The sequence below is a fragment of the Rattus rattus genome, chromosome 2 (assembly GCF_011064425.1).
Source record: "Rattus rattus isolate New Zealand chromosome 2, Rrattus_CSIRO_v1, whole genome shotgun sequence".
Lineage (NCBI taxonomy): Eukaryota > Metazoa > Chordata > Mammalia > Rodentia > Muridae > Rattus > Rattus rattus.
Window position 1 is genome coordinate 182478596 of NC_046155.1, and position 21432 is coordinate 182500027.

The 21432-nt window shown below is 36.3% G+C and overlaps 2 protein-coding genes across 2 annotated transcripts; one reads left to right on the forward strand and one right to left on the reverse strand.

Annotated features, from left to right (window-relative positions):
- Positions 1-793: 793 nt before the first annotated feature.
- LOC116893490 (vomeronasal type-1 receptor 4-like) lies at positions 794-1717 on the reverse strand. The gene has a single exon (XM_032895237.1). The coding sequence runs from the start codon at positions 1715-1717 to the stop codon at positions 794-796; it is 924 nt and encodes a 307-aa protein (XP_032751128.1).
- A 14062-nt stretch (positions 1718-15779) lies between these two features.
- Positions 15780-16727, forward strand: LOC116892768 (vomeronasal type-1 receptor 4-like). Its single transcript, XM_032894646.1, has one exon. The coding sequence runs from the start codon at positions 15807-15809 to the stop codon at positions 16725-16727; it is 921 nt and encodes a 306-aa protein (XP_032750537.1). The 5' UTR covers positions 15780-15806.
- Positions 16728-21432: the final 4705 nt, after the last annotated feature.

A 21432-nucleotide genomic window follows, 5' to 3' on the forward strand; every position in this document is an offset into this window, starting at 1 on the left:
TATTTTTAATCTTGTTAAGTTAAATTTGTGTTGCCCAAGTACACTTGGGGATATTGCTGACCATGAATGTGTTCAGCCTATCTGTGCCTACACTGGTAAAGCAAACTAACTCTCTCTCTCTCTCTCTCTTTCTCTCTTTCTCTCTCTCTCTCTCTCTCTCTCTCAGCTGCTATCTAATGCCAACAATATTTCATTTAGAGCTAGGACTTCATGTCTTTCTCCTCCTTATTTTCTATGCTAGAATATTTGATTTCAGCTTGCACAATTTATTGTACATTGGGTCAAATATAATGGTGAGAATGTATATGTAAGTGCAAAATCACTGAGTCATAAAATATGAAGAAATCAAACAGGTTCTGAATTATAAGTTATACCTATACTGGTTATCTTTCTTTGTGCTGGAAGGTAATATGCTCTCTATTGAAGAAAAAGTGAATAGATATCATCCAGCAATAAACTCTATGAACTGAAAGCTCATTGGCCTGACAAGACACTCTCATTTATGCAACAGTGGCACAATTATGTCAAAAGTAACAAACCTCATTACGATATGCTTAAACAAAGACACAATGAAATGGAGTCTATAAATAGCAGAGTGAGTGTGGCTGAGAACCTGTGACTAAATAGACCATAGTCTATAAAGAAGGATATACTATTATTAATTTATGAAATGATCATAGTATTAAAATAATCTGCCTTTAATTATTACACTGATATTTTGAAGAAATCTATTGACTAGATTGTTAGACACTCTGAATTATTAAAAAATGTCATTTATATTCTTATTAAAAGATTATAGTAATTTTATATTCCTCATCCAGGATGAACATAATCTGGAAATAGTGACATCATGGCTCATGATAAAGGGTCCAAAAGAAGGAAAACACATAGAAATGATAGCTGTGATATTAACTAGCCACCAACTAGGATCATGAGAAAAGGCAATGCAGCCTTGTAAGATAGAAGAGAGGGTATAAAAAGTGAGAAATGTGCACACAAGCGCTAGAATGTTCTGGGTGGCTCTGGACTCAGGAGAGTTTCTGGGGGGAGCATGACAACTGTGGATATGGTGAACCCGCTTCTTGTGTCCATACAGTATGAAAATCATGGAGCTGCTGGAAATGACCAAGACAACCGAAAGCAAGACTTCTGGAAACACCCAAAATGCTATGTATAGTGATTCTACTATGTTATCATTTCCTGTAAAAGAGGAACACAGTTCAACATTTCTTTTTTGTGTAATGTTTTTGGTCTTCCTCCTGATGGATGGATACATAGGGAACATCATATTCATCATCATGTGTAGGACCCAGCAGAGTGAAATGAAGAAGCCCATGAGCCGTTGAATTTTGACTATGTGATCCTTCCAACAGGAATTCCAGGGACTGATGGTGATAGCTTGGAAGACACTCATGAGACAGGTGGTATTGGTGGACATACTCGTGCCAAGTCTGAGAATATATAAAATAAGTTTGCATCCAATATCACTAAAGAACTGATTCCATTCAAAAGCTCTAGTTATCTGTAGCATTCCTTTGGAGAAAATGTTCAAAGAGTTGGCTGTGAACACATGTGTAAGAATTAAGTCTACAGTCTTTAATGTGCCTTCATTGTAGTAAAGGAGTATATAGTGGAAAAGAAGATAAAAGTTTCCCACAATTCCAAGTGCACCTTGAAGTGAGAGCACTATTCCTATTGCCAAGTTCCTGGACTCCATTTTTTATGCCTCACTTTTCTGTTAAAATCATTAAAGAAGCAAACAAACAACAAAACCAAAAAAAAAATGTTTCAGTTAAATCTTTCACTAAACATTTCTAATTTTGAATATGTGTCTGTGTGTGGGAGAATCACTTGAATTCAGGATTGCAAAGATATAGTCTGCAGCCTAGCAAGATGGTTTCAGAACAAGTAATTTTATTGTTAATAACTTTCAGTGAGTTCTTTATATATTTTGGATATTAAGTGTCTGTCAGATGTAGTATGATTGAAGATATTTTCCCAGTCTGTAGACAGTTTTTCATTTTGTCTAACAGAAGCTTTTCAGTTTCCAAACCAAAAAAAAAAAAAATTAAAAATGGGACACAAAAATAAACAGAGAATTCTCAACAGAGGAATCTTGAGTGATCAACAAGCACTTAAAGGAATGTTCAACATCCTTAGTCATCAGGCAAGTGCAAATCAAAATGACCCAGAGATTCTGCCTAATACAAATCAGAATGGTGAAGGCAGTAACACAAGGGACAAAACATGCCAGTGAGAATGTGGAGAAAGAGGAAAAAGTCTTCAGTTCTGGTGGGATTACAATATGCACAAACACTGTGAAAATCAATATTCTGTTTCCATTGAAAATTGGAAATACTCCAACCAGACGACCTAGCTCTTCTACTCCTGGGATATACCCAATAGATGCTTCACCATACCACAAACACACATGATCTACTATGTTCATAGAGGCTTTTTTGTAATAGCCAGAAAATAGAAATAACCCAAATGTCCTTCAACCAAAGAATGGATGCAGAAAACGTGGTTTGTCTACAGAATGAAATACTATTTAGCTATTTAAATCAAAGACATTATGAATTTTGCAGGCAAATGGATGAAACTAGAAAATATCATCCTGAGTGAGGTAACACAGTCACCTCACAAAAGTCACAGTCATGAAAGAACATGAATAGTATGTACTCACTGATAAGTGGATATTATCCATAAAGTACAGGATAACCATGATACACTCCAGAAACCCAAAGAGGTTGAAACAGAAGGAGGGCCAAAGAGAGGATGCTTAAATTTCATTTAGAAGGGGGAATAAAATAGTCATAGGAGGCAGAAGGGATTTGGGTAACAAAGAGGATAAGGAGGGGATTGTAGGGATCAAGAACAGGTGTGGGGTGGAGACAGGAGAGAGGGCCAGAGAGATGGGAGAATGAATTGAAATATGCAAGTGCCTGGAGTAGGGGGTTTGAGAAAATCTCTAGGAAGCCCCAGAAACCTGGGATGGGGCAGGATACCAGGAGTCAATGCAAGTGACTTTAGCTCAGATGCCTAACAGTAGGGAAATGAATCCAGAATAGTCCACCACCTTGGTTGGTGATCCAGGTTCTGAGAGCTCCAAAGGTCCAGAGTAGTTGACTCTGTTAGTTTGTGGAGTTCCTATCCAAATCAGGGCATGCATTCCTTCTCCCTACTCTACCATAAGAACCCCACAAGGTCTATCCACTCTTTGGCCGTGGTGTCTGCATTTTCTAAGTCAGCAGCTGGGTATAGCCTCTCAGAAAACAGTTGTGCTACACTTCTGTCTGCAAGTATATCAAAGTGTCATGAATAGTGTGCTTGATCATGGTCTCAAGTTGGTCCTTCTATTGTTTGACCATTTTCTTTAGTCTCTGCCTCATCTTCTCCCCTGCCTTTCTTATAGACAGGATAATTTTTGGGTTGAAAATTTTTGTGGGTTGTTTTATGTCCCTTTTCTTTCCTGGGGTTATAGCCTGGCTACAAAAGGTGGCCTCCTCAGGTTCCATATTCCCAAGGCTTTTGGATTCCATAAGTGTCATCACCATTTATTCTTGGGTGCTTCCCTTTTCACTGGAGACTCTTATATGCTGGAGATGCAATATCTCCTGTCCTTCCCTATACCTGATCCTGAACCCATCAGCAATTATGTCCCCATGCCCTCTCCAATCAAGTCCCCTCTTTCTATCTGCCCTTTTATGACTATTTTATTCCTTTTTCTAAGTGAAATCCAAGTAACCTTGCTGTGCCCTCCTGTTTATTTAGATTCTTTAGATAACTGGAGGTTGGCATGGTTATATGTTATGTGATGGCTAATATCCATTTATAAGCATGTCCTTTTGGAACTGGGTCACAACACTCAGCATGATTTTTTAGGGCTTCTCTCCTGCCCCCAGTATCTGATCATTTCCCCTTTTTCCTTCCCCTTCCATCTCCCACTCAAGTCCCTTCCTTCCTTTGCCCCTGTGATTGCTTTCTTCTCCCTCCGAATTTGGATTGAAACATCCTGACTTAGTCCCTTAGGGTTGCTAACCTTCCTGTGTTCTGTGGATTATATCCTAGGTATTCTCTAATTTTTTACTCATATCCACTTATTAGTGAGTACATAGCATGCATATCTTTTTGGGTTTGAGTTACCTCATTCAGGATATTTTCAAGTTCCATCCATTTGGCTGCAAAGTTCATAATGATATTCTCAAGTTACCTGAAATTCATGATGTTTTTGTTTTTAATTGCTGAATAATATTCATTGTATATATGGACCACATTATCTTTATCCATTCTTCAGTGAAGAAACATCTAGGTTATTTGCAATTTCTGGCTGTTATGGATAAAGCTGCTATGGATATAGTTGAGAAAGTATTACAAGTAGAATTTTATAAAAAAAAAAATGACCTCCATACATGTGTATTGGAAGTGTAGTACCTCAGGTAATACAAAACAATGACTGTACATCAATGTAAATTAAAGAGTAAAGTAGTCGGGGTTGGGGATTTAGCTCAGTGGTAGAGCGCTTGCCTAGGAAGCGCAAGGCCCTGGGTTCGGTCCCCAGCTCCGAAAAAAAAAACCAAAAAAAAAAAAAAAAAAAAGAGTAAAGTAGTCAGAAAAATCAAAAGCATCAGAACAATCACTCAGAAACATATAAGTACTTATATTAGAATTGCATTTATGCAAAGTACAACATATGAAGGCATTGATCAAATTTCTTAAAGGTAAACAGGCATGAAACTATATCTCCATCTTCAAACCTCTACTGATAATACCACAAAGCTAAATTATTTACTTAATATTATAAAATTATAACAAATGTAATTGTCAATGTTTTATTTCTATTTTGTACCGAAGAGGGTCAGATGGGATCTCACTATAAAAATAAGCTGGAGTTAGACTGCACTTTCTACAATCCTACGATCTCAGCCTATGTATATTTAGAATTGTCACCCACAAGAAATATTCAAGTTTATAATACATGTACAGTATGCAAAGAGTTTCATTTACGAATTCTAGTAATCTATGGTATAATCTATCAAAAAAGGCCCCAAAACAAAAACAACCAGAACTGAGTTTCTGGAAGTATTGCTTAGAAATCATGGTAAGTATGGGTTCTCTACAGGATGAACAGTAAGAGCTATAGAGCCAGATAACAAACTTTCTAAAGTTTCATAAATATTAATAACATGTATATTTGATCAGGGTTGTGAATCTTTGTTACACTTTATGATATTGAGTCTTTCTTCAGATAATTAAATCATACAAAAAGGACATTTTCAGGATATACAGCATCTTACAGAAAGAAACTTAAAGTTTATGAATGAGAACTCTTAAAATTTACCTACCTATAATTCCTGGCTTGTTGAGCTTGTTGAACACAAGATCAGGAGCATGCTGCAGAATAATCTGCCATGGGATATCTGTGGTAATAGAAATACCAATTATAGTCACTGAAAAACACTCTGACCTAAGAACTTCCACAGCATTGGAGATAGTTTGAAATTAGGAAGTTGAATACAACCAATGCTTAAGAAATGAGCACACGACATTTAACTTTCATTCAATGAACAGAAGGACAAAATGATGGAGAGAAAGAATATTTTACACTTCTTATATCACCCAGTATCTATTTCACTCTGTCAGTCTCCAGTGATTGCCATTTGTTTTCAGAGCAACACAAATTTTAACTGAAACACACAGTGTGGCCATATAACAATCAAGTATTTTCACAAACAAGTAGTTGTTTAAGGATTCATTATGTGAAGAGGCTACCTAAAGTTTAATTGAAAACTATAAAGAGGAGTGTCCATTATTACTGTATAGCCAAGCACATTTGTTATCTTCTATGTTTTCTGTAAATGTTTGGTGTAGACAATGATGTTCCTTTTGCAACCAGAACGAGGATGGAGAGAAGAGTTTGAAAATGTTTGACTTAATTTAAAAGGTATTGTTGGGTCCAAGTTCTGTGAGTAAGTTGGATTCCTTATCTGTCCACTGGGAGTCCTGCTCGACTTCAGGAGATATCCTCAAGATGTTCCATAGCCACACTGTTATGCACCTTATCCAATGTCACCTAGAATTGACTCCTAGAAAGTTTCCCCCAATCCAGGTATCTGAGAATTCATAAAGCCCCTATTCTGTCTGAAAGCAAAGCATGGCCTAAGGGAATGAAAGGAATGGTCATCCAATAATCAGTCTAACTTGAGAGCCGTCCTATGGGAAAGCAACAATCCCTGGCACTATTAATGATACTCTTTCATAGTTATGGGTTAGAGGTCTATCATTCCTGTTCTCTGAGAGAATCTACCCAGGAACTGGCTGAAACAGATATGGAAACTCTCAGACAAACATTGAAAAGTGGTTGAGGATACTTATGGAAGAATTGGGGTAAGGATTGAAGGCTCTAAAGGGGATAGTAGCTCCATAGGAAGACCAATAGTGTCAACTAACTTGGACCTTTGAGAGCTCTCAGAGACCCAGCCACCAATCAAAGGGGATACACAGGCTGAATCAAGGCCCCAGAACATATAAAGCAGATGTGGAGCTTGGTCATATGGGTCACAGACAACTAGAGCTATAGCTGTTCCTAAATCTGTTGCCTGCCAATGGAATCTACTTGACAAAAGGACTGCCTTGTCGAGCCTCATTTAGAAAGTATGCTCCTAACTTGGAAGGCATTTATGGACCATAGTGGTGGGATGATACACGGGTAAGCCCATCCACTTAGAGGAGAAGAGGGGGAGGAATGTAGGAAGAGACTGTATGAGGGGGAATCAGGATGGTAGGGGCAACAATTGGGATGAGAAAACAAAGAAAGAGGAAAGAAAAAGAAAGACGTGCACTGATCATGTGACTAAACATGGCACTGGCCCCTTTTACAAAATAAAACTTGGTCTGCACCTGGACCTGAAATGAACCAGTCACACAGCTCCCTGCACACAAATCCAGTGAGGGAGAGAGCTGGCCCTCAGAAGTGTGGACCCTCCTGAGAACTCAGAGGAGAATACTCTCTGCCAACATTACTGACCCAAGAGGAAATCACCTAATGCCATCTGTGACCTCTCATAAAAAGGTAACACAAAAATCCATTAAAAATTACAGGAAAACACAACCAAGTACGTGAAGGAATTGAACAAATCCATCAAGGATTTAGAATTAGAAATAGATACAATAAAAAAAAATCCCAAGGGGAGACATCCCTGGAGAAAAAAAAACAGGAAAGAAATCTGGAGTCATTGATGTGAATATCATCAACAGAATACAAGAGATAAAAGAAAGAATCTCAGGGACAGACGATACCATAGAAAACATTGACACAACCATCCAAGGTAACGTAAAATGCATAAAAACTCCTGATCTATAACATGCAGGGAATCCAGGACACAATGAAAAATTAAAATCAAGAATAGTAGGTATGTTCAACAAAATTATAGAAGAAAATTTCCCCAACCTAAAATAGAGATGCACATAAACATACAAGCAGACTACAGACTTCCAAATAGAGTGGACAAGAAAAGAAATTCCTCCTGTCACATAATAGTTAGAACACCAAATGCACAAAACAAAGGAAGAATATTAAAATCAGAAAGGGGAAAATGTCAAATAACTTATAAAGGCAGATCTATCAGAATTATATCAGACTTCTCACCAGAGACTATGAAAGCCAGAAGATCCTAGGCAGATGTCATACAGACCCTAAGATAGCACAAATGCAAACCCAGGATACTATATCAAGCAAATCTCTCAATTAAACTAGATGAATGAACCAAGATATTTCATGAAAAACCAAATGTACAAAAAAGCTTTTTACAAATCCAACCCCAAAAAGGATAATAGATAGAAGTCTCCAACACAAGTAGGGTAACTACAACCTAGAAAAAGGAAGAAAGTAATCTCCTTAACAATAACAACAAAAACAACAAAAAAAGAGAAAGACACAAACATATTTCCACTTCTAATCACAAAAATAAAAGAAAACAACAATCACTATTCTTTAATATCTCTCAGTATCAATTGACTCAATTCCCCAATAAAAAGAAAGCCTAACAGACTGGAAATGTAAAGAGGACAAAGCATTTTGCTGCATGTAGGAAACACACCTCACAAACACTACAACAGGGTAAAAGTCTAGAAAACAACTTTCCAAGCAAATGGTCTAAAGGAACAAACTAGAGTAGCCATTCTAATACTGAATAAAATTGACTTTAAACCAAAAGGCATCAAAAGAGATAAGGAAGGACACTTGATATTTATCAAAGGAAAATCCACCAAAATGAACTCTCAATCCTAAATATCTATGCTACAAATGCAAGGGAACATACATTCATAAAAGAAACCTTACTGAAGCTCAAATCACACATTGCACCTACACAGTAATAGTAGGATATTTCAACACCCTACTCTCATCAATGGGCAGATCATGGAAACAGAAATTAAACAGAGACATAGAGAAACTGACAGAAGTTTTGAACCAAATGGTCTTAAGAGATATCTGTAGAACATTTCATCCTAAAGTAAAAGGTTATACCTACTTCTCAGCATCTCATGGTACCTTCTCCAAAATTGACCATGTAACTGGTCACAAAACAGGCCTCAACAGATACAGAAAGATAGAAGTAAGTCAATGCATCCTATCAGATCATCACGGATTAAGGCTGATTTTCAATAATACAAATAAGAACAGATAGGCCACATATACATGAAATTTGAACAGTGCCCTACTCAATGATTACTTGGTCAAGGAAGAAATAAAAAAAGAAATTGAAGACTTCTTCAAATTTAGTGAAAATGAAGGCACAACATACTCAAATTTAAGGGATACATGAAAGCAGTTATAAGAGGAAAGCACATAGCTCTGAATTCCTGCAAAGATAAACAGGGGAGAGAATACATTAGCAGCTTAACAGCACACATAAAAGCTTTAGAACAAAAAGAAATAAATACCCACAAGAGGAGTAGTAGGCAGGAAATAATCAAACTCAGGTCTGATATAAACCAAGTAGAACAAAAAGGACTATACAAAGAATCAACAAAACCAGTGGCTGGTTCTTTGAGAAAATCAACAAGATAGTTATACCCTATACCAGACTAACCAGCGAGCCCAGAGACTATATGCAAATTAACAAAATCAGAAAGGATAAGGGAGAGATAAGAACAGAATATGAGGAAATTAAAAAGAATTCATCAGATACTACTACAAATGGACAATTTTCTAGACAAATACCAGGTACCCAAGTTAAGTCAGAAAAAGTTAAACTATCTAAACAAAGCCATAACTTGTAGAAAAATAGAAGCAGTTATTAAAAATCTCCCAACCAAAAAAGCCTGTGACCAGATGGATTTAGGGCAGATTTCTATCAGACCTTCAGAGAAGACCTAATACAAATATTTTCCAAACTATTACACAAAATAGAAACAGAAGGAACACTACCCAATTCCTTCTATAAAGTCAAAATTATGCTTGTACTTAAACCAAGACTCAACAAAGAAACAAATCTTCAGACCAATTTCCCTTATGAATATTGACTCGAAAATACTCAATAAAATTCTTACAAACCGAATCCAAAATCAAATCACAAAGTCATCCATCATGGTCAAGGCTTAATCCCAGGTATAAAGTTATGGTTTAAAATATGGAAACCCAACAATATAATCCAGTATGTAAAGAAACTCAAAGAAAATACGACATGATCATCTCATTAGTTGCTGAGAAAGCATTTGACAAAATATAGCACCCCTTCATGTTAAAAGTCTTGGAAAGAACACAAATTCAAGGCCTGTAGCTAAACATAGTAAATGCAATGTACAGCAAACCAGTAGCCAACCTCAAAGTAAATGGAGAGAAACTTGAAGCAATTCCACTAAAATCAGTGACTAGATAAGGCTGCCCACTCTCTCCCTTCTTATTCAATATAGTACTTGACTTCTGACCCAGAGAAATAGACAAGGATAATAGTCAAAAGGATACAAATTGGAAAGGAAGAAGCCAAAATATCACTATTTTCAGATGATATGATAGTATACTCAAGTGACCCCTCAAGTTCCACCAGAGAACTACTAAGCCTGATAAACAACTTCAGCAAAGTGGTTGCTTATAAAATTAGCTCAAACAAAGCAGTAGCCTTCCTCTTCTCAAAGGATCAATAGGTTGTGAAATAAATTATGGAAATGACACCCTTTACAATAGTCACAAATAATATAAAACATTTCCGTGTGACTTTAACTAACCAAGTGAAAGATCTATATGACAAGAACTTCATGTCTCTGAAGAAAGAAATAGAAGAAAATCTCAGAAGTTGGAAAGACCTCCTGTACTCATGGATTGGAAGGATTAGTATAGTATAAACGGGCATTTTGTCAAGTGCAGTCTACAGATTACATGCATCCCCATCAAAATTCCAATTCAAAACTTTATAGAGTTAGAGAGATTCATTTGCAAATTCATTTGGAATAACAAAAAACCCAAGATAGAGAAAAGCATACTCTAAAATAAAAGTATTATTGGGGAACCACTATCTCTGATCTCAAGCTGTATTACAGAGCAATAGTATTGGTGCGGAGATAGGTAGGTAGATCAGTGGAATAGAATTGCAGACCCAGAACTGAACCCACACAACTATGGTCACTTGATATTTGAAAAAGGAGCTAAAACCATCCAAAGAAAAAGGATAGCTTTTTTGACAAATGGTGCTGGTTCAACTGGAGATCATCATGTAGACAAATGTCAATCAATCCATTCTTGTCACCCTGTACAAAGCATAAGTAGAAGTGGATCAAGGACCTCGACATCCAACCAGATACACTCAAACTAATAAAAAAAATGGGGAAGAGTCTTGATCACATGGGGATTGGGGAAAATTTCCTTAGCAAAACACCAATGGCTTATGCTTTAATATCAAGAATTGACAAATGGGGGTTGGGGATTTAGCTCAGTGGTAAAGCCCTTGCCTAGGGAGCACAAGGCCCTGGGTTCGGTCCCCAGCTCCGAAAAAAAAAAAAAAAGAATTGACAAATGGGACCTCATAAAGCTGCAAAACTTCTGGAAGGCAAAGGACACTGTCATTAGGACAAAATGGCAACCAATAGATTGGGAAAAGATCTTTACCAATCCTACCTCTGAGAGAAGGCTAATATCCAAAATATAAGAACTTAAGAAGTTAGACTCCACAGAGTCAAATAAGAGCATTAAAAATGGGATAGAGAGCTAAACAAAGAATTCTCAGCTGAGGAATATCGAATGGCTGAGAAATATCTAAAGATATGTTCAACATCCTTAGTCATCAGGGAAATGAAAATCAAAAGAACCTTGAGTTCCACCTCACATTAGTCAGAATGGCTAATATCAAAAACTCAGGTGACAACAGATACTGGACAGGATGTAGTGAAAAGGAACATTCCCCCATTGTTGGTGGGATTGCAAACTGGTACAACCACAGTGGAAATCAGTCTTGAGTTTCCTCAGAAAATTGGACATTGCATTACATGAGGATCCAGCTATATTTCTGGCTCTAACAAACAATAAAGTCACGTGTACCACTATGTTCATGGCAGCCTTATTTATGTTGGCCAGAAGATGGAAAAAACCTAGATACCCCTCACCAGAGGGATGGATACAGAAAATATGGTTCATGGGCACAATAGAGTACTACTCAGTTATCAAAAAAATCCATTGACAAATGGTTTGAACTAGAAAATATCATCCCAAGTGTGGTAACCCAATCAGAGAAAGACACACATGGTATGCAGTCACTTATAAGTGGATATTAGCTCAAAGGTTGGTTAACCCAAGGTGGAAACCACAGATCAAATAAAGATTAAGAAGTAGGATGACAAAAATGGGGATACTTCACTTCTTAAGAGAGATATAAAGGTATTCAAAGGAGGGGATATGGAGGCAAAGTTTGAAACAGAGACTGAAGGAATAGCCATACAGAGCCTGTTCCACATACACACACACACACGCACACACACACACACACACGCACACGCACACGCACACGCACATACACACACGCACAAGCACACACACAAACATACACATATACACATATATGTATATATGTAACAAACAGGTATATTTTATATATATATATAGTATACGCATATACACATGCATATGTGTGTTTTTGTTTATTCTTTAATACATAATATAATATACACAATCTGTAAAATGACAGCAGTATATATGATTTTTGGTTTATCAATTTGGTACATAATACCAATACAAATACAAATTGTGATGTAAATTTGTGGAGTGCAGGTCTGACTGGAACACATAAAATTGAATGTTTGCACATAAGATTCACAGGTCATTTCTGAAAATGTGGAAGAAAAAGTTTAAGAGCTAGAAGATATGGGGAGTTATGAAAACCCTGTGTCTTCTAGGAATTGTGAAAGTTATATTCATAAACTCTCTCCAACTGTTTAAATATGAGCTGAATAAGATTAATATATGATAACAGGATAATATCATATGCTTCTTATCTAACCACTGGAGAGGCAGGGGGTGTTAAGGGGTGTGGATGGGGAGGGGAAGACTCTATAGAAGGGGAGGGCAAGAGGATAGGGGTATTAAAGACAGAAAACTGGGAAAGGGAATAACATTTGAAACGTAATTAAGAAATATCCAACTAAAAAAAGAAAGTAAATTATATACTTTACAATAAAAAAGAAAGTTATTTTGCAATCACGGATTGCTATACATTGGATTCCAGTCCAGTGAAAGACATTGTTCCTAAAAGAAACAAGATCAGACTTGTATAAGGAAGGAAAACTGAGTTTGTCTTCTGAATCCACAAACACAATTGAATGAGATCACACCTGAACACAAATGCACATACACAGACACATACAAAAGAAATTAGATTATTAGAAACTTGGAATTAAAGGCTTGTATTTATGCTTGTAACTTATCCATTGTATAAATTTAATCAAAATATGTGCTTAGAACATAGTTTAATGGTGACATCATTGCCTGGCATGGCCACAGTTATAGGTGTCAACATTAGTTCTAAAACTTCCTAAGCCCATTATACATTTTAAGTGACATCTACATATTACCAACCAAAAGGAAATGACAGGTAGTACATTCTCTTAGATGAACATTGTACAAAACTCACCATAACATTTTCACCTTCCCTTCATCATGTATGTTTCTGAGTTTGTGATGGAGAGCAGCCTCTACAATCATCTCACCACTGATTTTTCGGAGCAGTACAAGTTTTGTCCTGGTATATTCAATTACCACAAAATGTGTTTTCTTATAAATGCAGGTTCAGATTATAGTTTTTATCCTATATTAGATGAACATTATTTCTTTGTAATCTTCATTAATCAGGTAAAACTTACACCCCAGCACCCAATTGTCATATTGAAAAAGTAGTGTAGGATTCACATAAATTATGGAGACATGGAAATGTGAATGAAATAATTACTTTGTCCCAAAGCATTTTTGAGGTCAAGTTCAATATATATCTGGGATGACTTATCAAAGCATCAGAAAAGATTTTACCATACCATGTTGGGGATATCATCGATTAGCACCAGATTAGAGACAAGTACTTTTAGCAAATCTGCTGAAAGCCCAGTCACTTATCTATTATGGCAACTGAAAATTGCATGTCTTTCCACCCCAAAATTCATTCTCCAGACTTGAACACTTGCCAGACTTCCTCTTTTCTTTGCCTTTTCACAGATTCAGTACAAGCTGCATACCTCACTCCTTTCTTCAATAGAACCTTCAGCTCCTGTGTGTACAGATCCTTGCATAAAGCCATCACTATGGAAGAGAGAGGGCGATCAGTCTTGAGATAAAGTTTCATAGCTCTGTGACTTCATATCTCTCCAAACTGTAATCTTTATCTCACCTGCAGTGACAATGACAACACTTGGCATTGAGATTCAAGAACTTTTCTGAGATGTTTTAATCTTGATAATCACCAAAGCTCATTTTATGTTTCTTATGAGTGTCTCAAAAGGCAAAGTGTTTAGAGAATCTCCAAGGATTTCATGATCACAGAAGGCTGGCATGGACAGAAGATACCAGGACCATCAGGATTTGATGTGTGAGAGTACACACAAAGAAGCCTTTTTGTCTAATTGAACTCCAGTGTCCTCTGTGTTCTACTGTACAAAACAAACTATTAACATTCAGATTCCATAGTTGTCCCATTTATAGCATTTATCAAAGCAAAGTCAGTCAGGAACCCAGGGATAGCAAATAATGTTTAAGTAAAAGGAAAATAAAAAATCAAAATCTGTACCAGAAATTCTTGCTTTCTTTGTACAGGTAGATAAAAACAACTTAAATTAAGGCATTTAATCATACCAGAAAATGAAAATAATGAATCCCACAATGCCAAGAAGCCTGAACACAATCCTAATCTTAAAAAAATTGTTCATATGTAACTATGCCACATGATATGTTACCAATATTCATAAAATATCACACAACTTATCTATTCTTACATTTCCTTTTCCTTTTTTTGGTTTATTTGTTTTGTTCAACACAATTCATAATGGTTACTATTTTTATGTGTACAAGTAAAGGATTCAGTGTCATACTTGGATTTATGTATACATGTAATGAGAAAACCAGTGTATTAGCTAGTACATTCCAATTATTTTTCTTTTTCGTTAATTAATTTGTTTATTTACTTTCCATCCCAACTGCAGCTTCCTCCCTCTCCTCCTCTCATTCTCTTCCTCTCCAATTCCCTTTCAAAATGCCCACTTCATGAAATAAGTGATTATTTTTGGATTGCAATTCATAGGCTGTGGTAGTGGAATTTTAGAATGGTTTATGCCACATTCAGATAATATTTAGCATGAAATACTACCTGAACTACCCTACATAAAACCTAGAAAAACTTGACAACTATATTTGGTACCATTCTTTGTCATCAAATCACTGCTTTGCTCTGTGTAGTTATAAGTTGGTATGTGATTGTGAGAATATAGTTCTATATCTATTCTTCATTCTTTTATGCAATTTAATCAATGTAGGCCTATGCTGTTCTATATAAATGCAATAATCATGTACATACTCATATTTTCCTAGGTAGTTTATTGATGCAATTTGTTTTTATGAATGCATTGTTCTTTCATTTGCATTGTTTCAGAGAACCTTGTAGTGTATCAGCTCACCACTAATGATACAATCACACTAATGGTACAATTCACTGCTAATGGCCATGTGAGGACATCTCCGGTTAGAAACTATTGTTTGTTTGCACATTGTTATTTTTAATCACCTATTTTCATTCTATTGTCATTTGGTAAGATTCAACACACAGGATACAAGTCCATTGCCCTTTCCCACAATATGATTTTGAATAAGCAACCATGGATTTGTCATATATGAATGAATTTTTGTGACATTTAATGAGATCTATTTCTTAGTAAAACATGATCCAATTTTTCATATGAACATATGGGTATAGTCTTCTCCATGTTATAATAAATTTTTTTGTTTACAGTTCAAAATAAACTGTTATATAACATGTGCACTTTTATGACTTTCATGTCACATGAGTACCATATGAATTTCATGTTGAACTGGTGACAAAAGTGTATGTTCTTCCAGTATGATTTGTAAACTGCAGTTCATTCTGAAATGTAGACATGAACATTCCTTCCATTTCAACTCACTAGCCATTGTGTTTAACAGGATGGAACACCATTATTCTTAATGCTAACATTTAAATCCAATGCAATAGAACTCCTGTCTGTAAATACCTGAATTTATATATATTTTAACATGATTTTATGGATGCCATAATTTAAATGGAAAATTGCTGCATGACCTAATGGAGTACAGGAACATGGCAATAGGAATAGGACTCTCATTTCAGAGTATATTTGGTATTCTGGGAAATTTCTCTCTTCTTTTCTACTATCTAACTCTTTACTACAATGAACACACAATAAAGACCATAGACATGATTCTTATACATGTGTTCACATCTAACTCTTTGATCATTATCTCCAAAGGACTCCCCCAGATAATGGGGGCTTTTGGGTGGAACCAGTTATTCAATGATGTTGGGTGCAAACTTATTTTATATGTTCAAAGACTTGGCAGGAACATGTCTATCATCACCACTTGTCTCTTGAGTGTCTTCCAGGCAATCACCATCAGCCCCACAAATTCCCACTGGAAGGAATTTAAAGTCAAATCAACAAAGTTTATAGGCTTGTCCATTTCTCTCTTCTGGATCTTGTTTATGCTAGTAAATATTCTTTTCCCTGTGTATACATCTACCAAGATGAATAGCAAAAACAAGACCCAAAAGAGAGATTCTGAATTCTGCCATTCTCTAGGCCATGACAGAATAGTAGACTTTCTGTATACCACATTTTGTGTGTTTCCTGAACTTGTGTTTTCTCTTCTCATTGTATGTTCTAGCACCTTCATGATTATAATACTTTATGTACACAAAAAGAGGGTGCAACACATCCTCTATGCTCACCCTTCTCCAAGAAGCTCCCCTGAAAACAGAGCCACACAGACCATCTTGATTCTTGTTTGCACCTTTCTAGCATTTTATACTCTTTCTTCCATTTTACAAGGCTATATTGCTCTTTCACATGATCCCAGTTGGTGGGTAATGAATACCACAGCCATCATTTCTATGTGTTTTCCTACGTTAGGCCCATTTATGATGAGTCGCAAATTCACTGTTTCCAGATTCTGCTGTACTTGGATAAGAAATATAGAAAAATCATGATCTTGTAATAAAACCATAATTTGTAGTTTTTTTAAGATGAAGATCTAATTGTGGGTTATATGTGTCAATTAAAATATCTGTAATAATGAAATAATATATGGTAAGATTAAATTCATTTAATTATCATTTTTCAGCAGAAGAGTACTATATTTTCTTGTACACTTTATAACCCAAGTGGGTCTATGATCTTCTTCAACTGTGATCGGTTATTTGTATTATATTTTACCTACTATATTGATTTATTGTTCCCACTATTTTTGCTGTTTTTGTTCGATTGGATTTTTTCTTCCAGTACATGGTGTAACAACTACCAGCAATATCAAAGCTAAGAAATTCAGATAAATGTAACTGCTTTATTTCTTCATACTTTATGAGTCTCATATTTTGAATATATAGTATGTGCCTATATATATATATATATATATATATATATATATATATATACATATATATGCCCACATAGTTGTTGTATGATAGTATGCATATGGCCTTTGCAAGCTGATATCAGATACCATCCCAGCACAGTGTCTTCCATTTAAGAGTTTTTGGCTTGCACTGATTATAGGCTGAATGGACCCATTTATTAGATTTTCCAAATGCTGTTGTAGACCTGATAGAGGTACTAAGAGACTTCAGAGGCTCTACATTTCAGCAACAGCTTATAATTGGGGATTCCTGGCTGGATCCCCAACTCTGCCGAAATGCAAATGCTACTAGTGAGCTTCAGGTACTGGTGTAGCATGTCCTGCCCTTCCATGTTCCTATTGGCGATAGTGTACACATTGTTCTTTGCAACTTACTGGGACCACTTCTTGAGAAACAAAATTGTTGAGAATTAGAATCTGTGAGAAATCTTTTTTCTTCTTGTCTATAAAGGATGCTGGAATATTCAGTCAGCTATGCATTGACATTTTATTGCTGTGCATCCTCTCTGTTCTGATTAATGCTACCCTCACTTGGGACTGCAATGCACTAGACTCGACATGTGGGTTTATTTTTGGGTCTTCATTTCTATTTCATTGATCAACCTGTTTGCCTCTGAACCAATACCATGAGATCTTTATCATTATTGCTATGAATAAAGCTTGAGTGTAGACATCGTGATTCCCCAGATTTTTTTTTTTACATATGAAATCAAGAGTTGTTTTTTCATGTCTATGAAAAATTGTGTTGAAATTTTGATGGGGATTGCATTCAATCTGTAGATTGCTTTTGGTAAGATGACTATATTCACTATATTAATCTTACCAATCCATGATCATGGAGCATATTTCTATATTCTGAGGTCTTTGTCAATTTCCACTAGGGATTTTCAGTTCTTGTACATATTTTTCACTTCCCTCATAAGAGTTACACCAAGATATTTTATACTGTTGTGGCTATTGTGAATGGTGTTGTTTCTCTAATTTCTTCCTCAACCTGATTATCATTTGTATAAAAAAGGCTACTGATTTGTTTGAATTAAATTTTTATCCTGCCACTTTCCCATACTTGTTTGCTAACTACAGGATATTTCTGGTTGAATTTTGGAGGTCACTTATGTATAGTATTATGTCATCTGCAAATAGTGATACATTGAGTTCTCTGCACCCAAATCACATGGCAGGGAGAGCTAAACCTTCAGAGAGGCAGACAAGCCTGGGAAGCCAAAAGAGACTACATTCTGCCACATTTCTGACTCCAAAGGAAAACACCTAATGCCATCTGGGACCCTGGTGCACTGGGGCTCCCGGAAAAAACAGCACAGGTCCTCCTGGTTGCAGCCCTCACAGAGAGCTCATAAGCAACATCCCACCAGAAAACTGGAGCCTCAGGAAACAGGTAAGACGAACTTTTCTGCTCCAAGCAACCTGCCTGGTGAACTCAAGGCACAGGCCAACAGGAACAGCTGAAGACCTGTAGACAGGAAAAACTACACGCTCGAAAGCAGAACACTCTGCTCCCATAACTGGCTGAAAGAAAACAGAAAAACAGGTCTACAACACTCCTGACACACAGGCCTATAGGACAGTCTAGCCACTGTCAGAAATAGCAGAACAAAATAACAGAACAGATAATCTGATGGAGAGAGGCAAGCGCACAAACCCAAGCACACAGAAACCAAGAATACATGGCATCATCTGAGCGCAATTCTCCCACCAAAGCAAACAGTGAATATCCAAACACACCAGAAAAGCAAAATCTAGATTTAAAATCATATTTGATCATGATGCTGGAGGACTTCAAGAAAGAAATGAAGAACTCCCTTAGAGAAACGCAGGAAAAAAATAAACAAGTAGAAGCCTATGGAGAGGAATCACAAATTCCCTGAAAGAATTCCAGGAAAACACAATCAAACAGTTGAAGGAATTAAAAATGGAAATAGAAGCAATGAAGAAAGAACACATGGAAACAACCCTGGATATAGAAAATCAAAGGAAGAGACAAGGAGCTGTAGATACAAGCTTTACCAACAGAATACAAGAGATGGAAGAGAGAATCTCAGGAGCAGAAGATTCCATAGAAATCATTGACTCAACTGTCAAAGATAATGTAAAGCAGAAAAAGCTACTGGTCCAAAACATACAGGAAATCCAGGACTCAATGAGAAGATCAAACCTAAGGAAAATAGGTATAGAAGAGAGTGAAGACTCCCAACTAAAAGACCAGTAAATATCTTCAACAAAATCATAGAAGAAAACTTCCCTAACCTAAAGAAATGGATGCCCATAAGCATACAAGAAGACTACAGAACTTCAAATAGATTGGACCAGAAAAGAAACTCCTCCAGTCACATAATAGTCAAAACACCAAATGAACAAAATACAGAAAGAATATTAAAAGCAGTAAGGGAAAAAGTTCAAGTAACATATAAAGGCAAACCTATCAGAATCACACCAGACTTTTCGCCAGAGACTATGAAAGCCAGAAGATCTGGGACAGATGTCATACAGACCCTAAGAGAACACAAATGCCAGCCCAGGTTACTGTACCCTGGTAACTCTCAATTAACCTAGATGGAGAAACCAAGGTATTCCATGAGAAAACCAAATTTACACAATATCTTTCTACAAATACAGCCCTACAAAAGATAATAAATGGTAAATCCCAGCATAAGGAGGCAAGATACACCCTAGAAAAAGCAAGACACTAATTGTCTTGGCAACAAAACAAAGAGAAGAAAAGCACACAAACATAACCTCACATCCAAACATTAATATAACAGGAAGCAATAATCACTATTCCTTAATATCTCTCAACATCAATGGTCTCAACTCCCCAATAAAAAGACATAGATTAAGAAACTGGATATGGAACAAGGACCCTGCATTCTGCTGCCTACAGGAAACACACTTCAGAGACAAAGACAGACACTACCTAAGAATGAAAGCCTGAAAAACAACTTTCCCTGCAAATGGTCAGAAGGAGCAAGCTGGAGTAGAAATTCTAATATCGAATAAAATCAATTTTCAACTAAAAGTCATCAAAAAAGATAACTAAGGACACTTCATATTCATTAAAGAAAAATCCACCAAGATGAACACTCAACCCTAAATATCTATGCTCCAAATACAAGGGAACCTACATACATAAAAGAAACCTTACTAAAGCTCAAAACACACATTGCACCTCACACAATAATAGCAGGAAATTTCAACACCTCACTCTCATCAATGGACAGGTCATGGAAACTGAAAATAAACAGAGACGTAGACAGACTAAGAGAAGTCATGAGGCATATGGACTTAACAGATATTTATAGAACATTGTACCCTAAGGTAAAAGGATATACATCCTTCTCAGCACCTCATGGTACTTTCTCCAGAATTGACAATACAATTGGTCAAAAAACAGGCCTCAACAGATACAGAGAGATAGAAATAATCCCATGCGTTCTATCAGACAACCACGGGCTAAAGCTGGCCTTCAATAACAATAAGGGAAGAACGCCCATATATACATGGAAGTTGAACAATGTTCTACCAATGATTACCTGGTCAAGGAACAAATAAAGAAAGAAATTAAAGACTTCTTAGAATTTAATGAAAATGAAGGTAGAACATACCCAAACTTATGGGATACAATGAAAGCTGGGCTAAGAGGAAAAGTCATAGCTCTGAGTGCCTGCAGAAAGAAACAGGAGAGAGCATATGTTAGCAGCTTGACAGCACACATAAAAGCTCTAGAACATAAAGAAGCAAATACACCCAGGAGGAGTTAAGGCAGGATATAATCAAACTCAGAGCTGAAATCAACCAAGTAGAAACAAAAAGGATGGTAGAAAGAATTAACTGAACCAAAAGTTGGTTCTTTGAGAAAATCAACAAGATTGATAAACCCTTAGCCAGATTAATGAGAAAATACAGAGAGTGTGTCCAAATTAACAAAATCAGAAATGAAAAGGGAGACATAACTACAGAATCAGAGGAAATTAAAAAAAATCATCAGATCTTACTACAAAAGCCTATATTCAACAAAACTTGAAAATCTGCAGGCAAAGGACAATTTCCTAGACAGATACCAGGTACTGAAGTTTAATCTGAAACAGATAAACCATTTAAACAACCCCATAACTTCTAAGGAAATAGAAGCAGTCATTAAAGGTCTCCCAACCGAAACGAGTCCAGGTCAATGGGTTTAGTGCAGAATTCTATCAGACCTTCGTAGAAGACCTCATACCAATAATATCCAAACTATTCCACAAAATTGAAACAGATGGAGCACT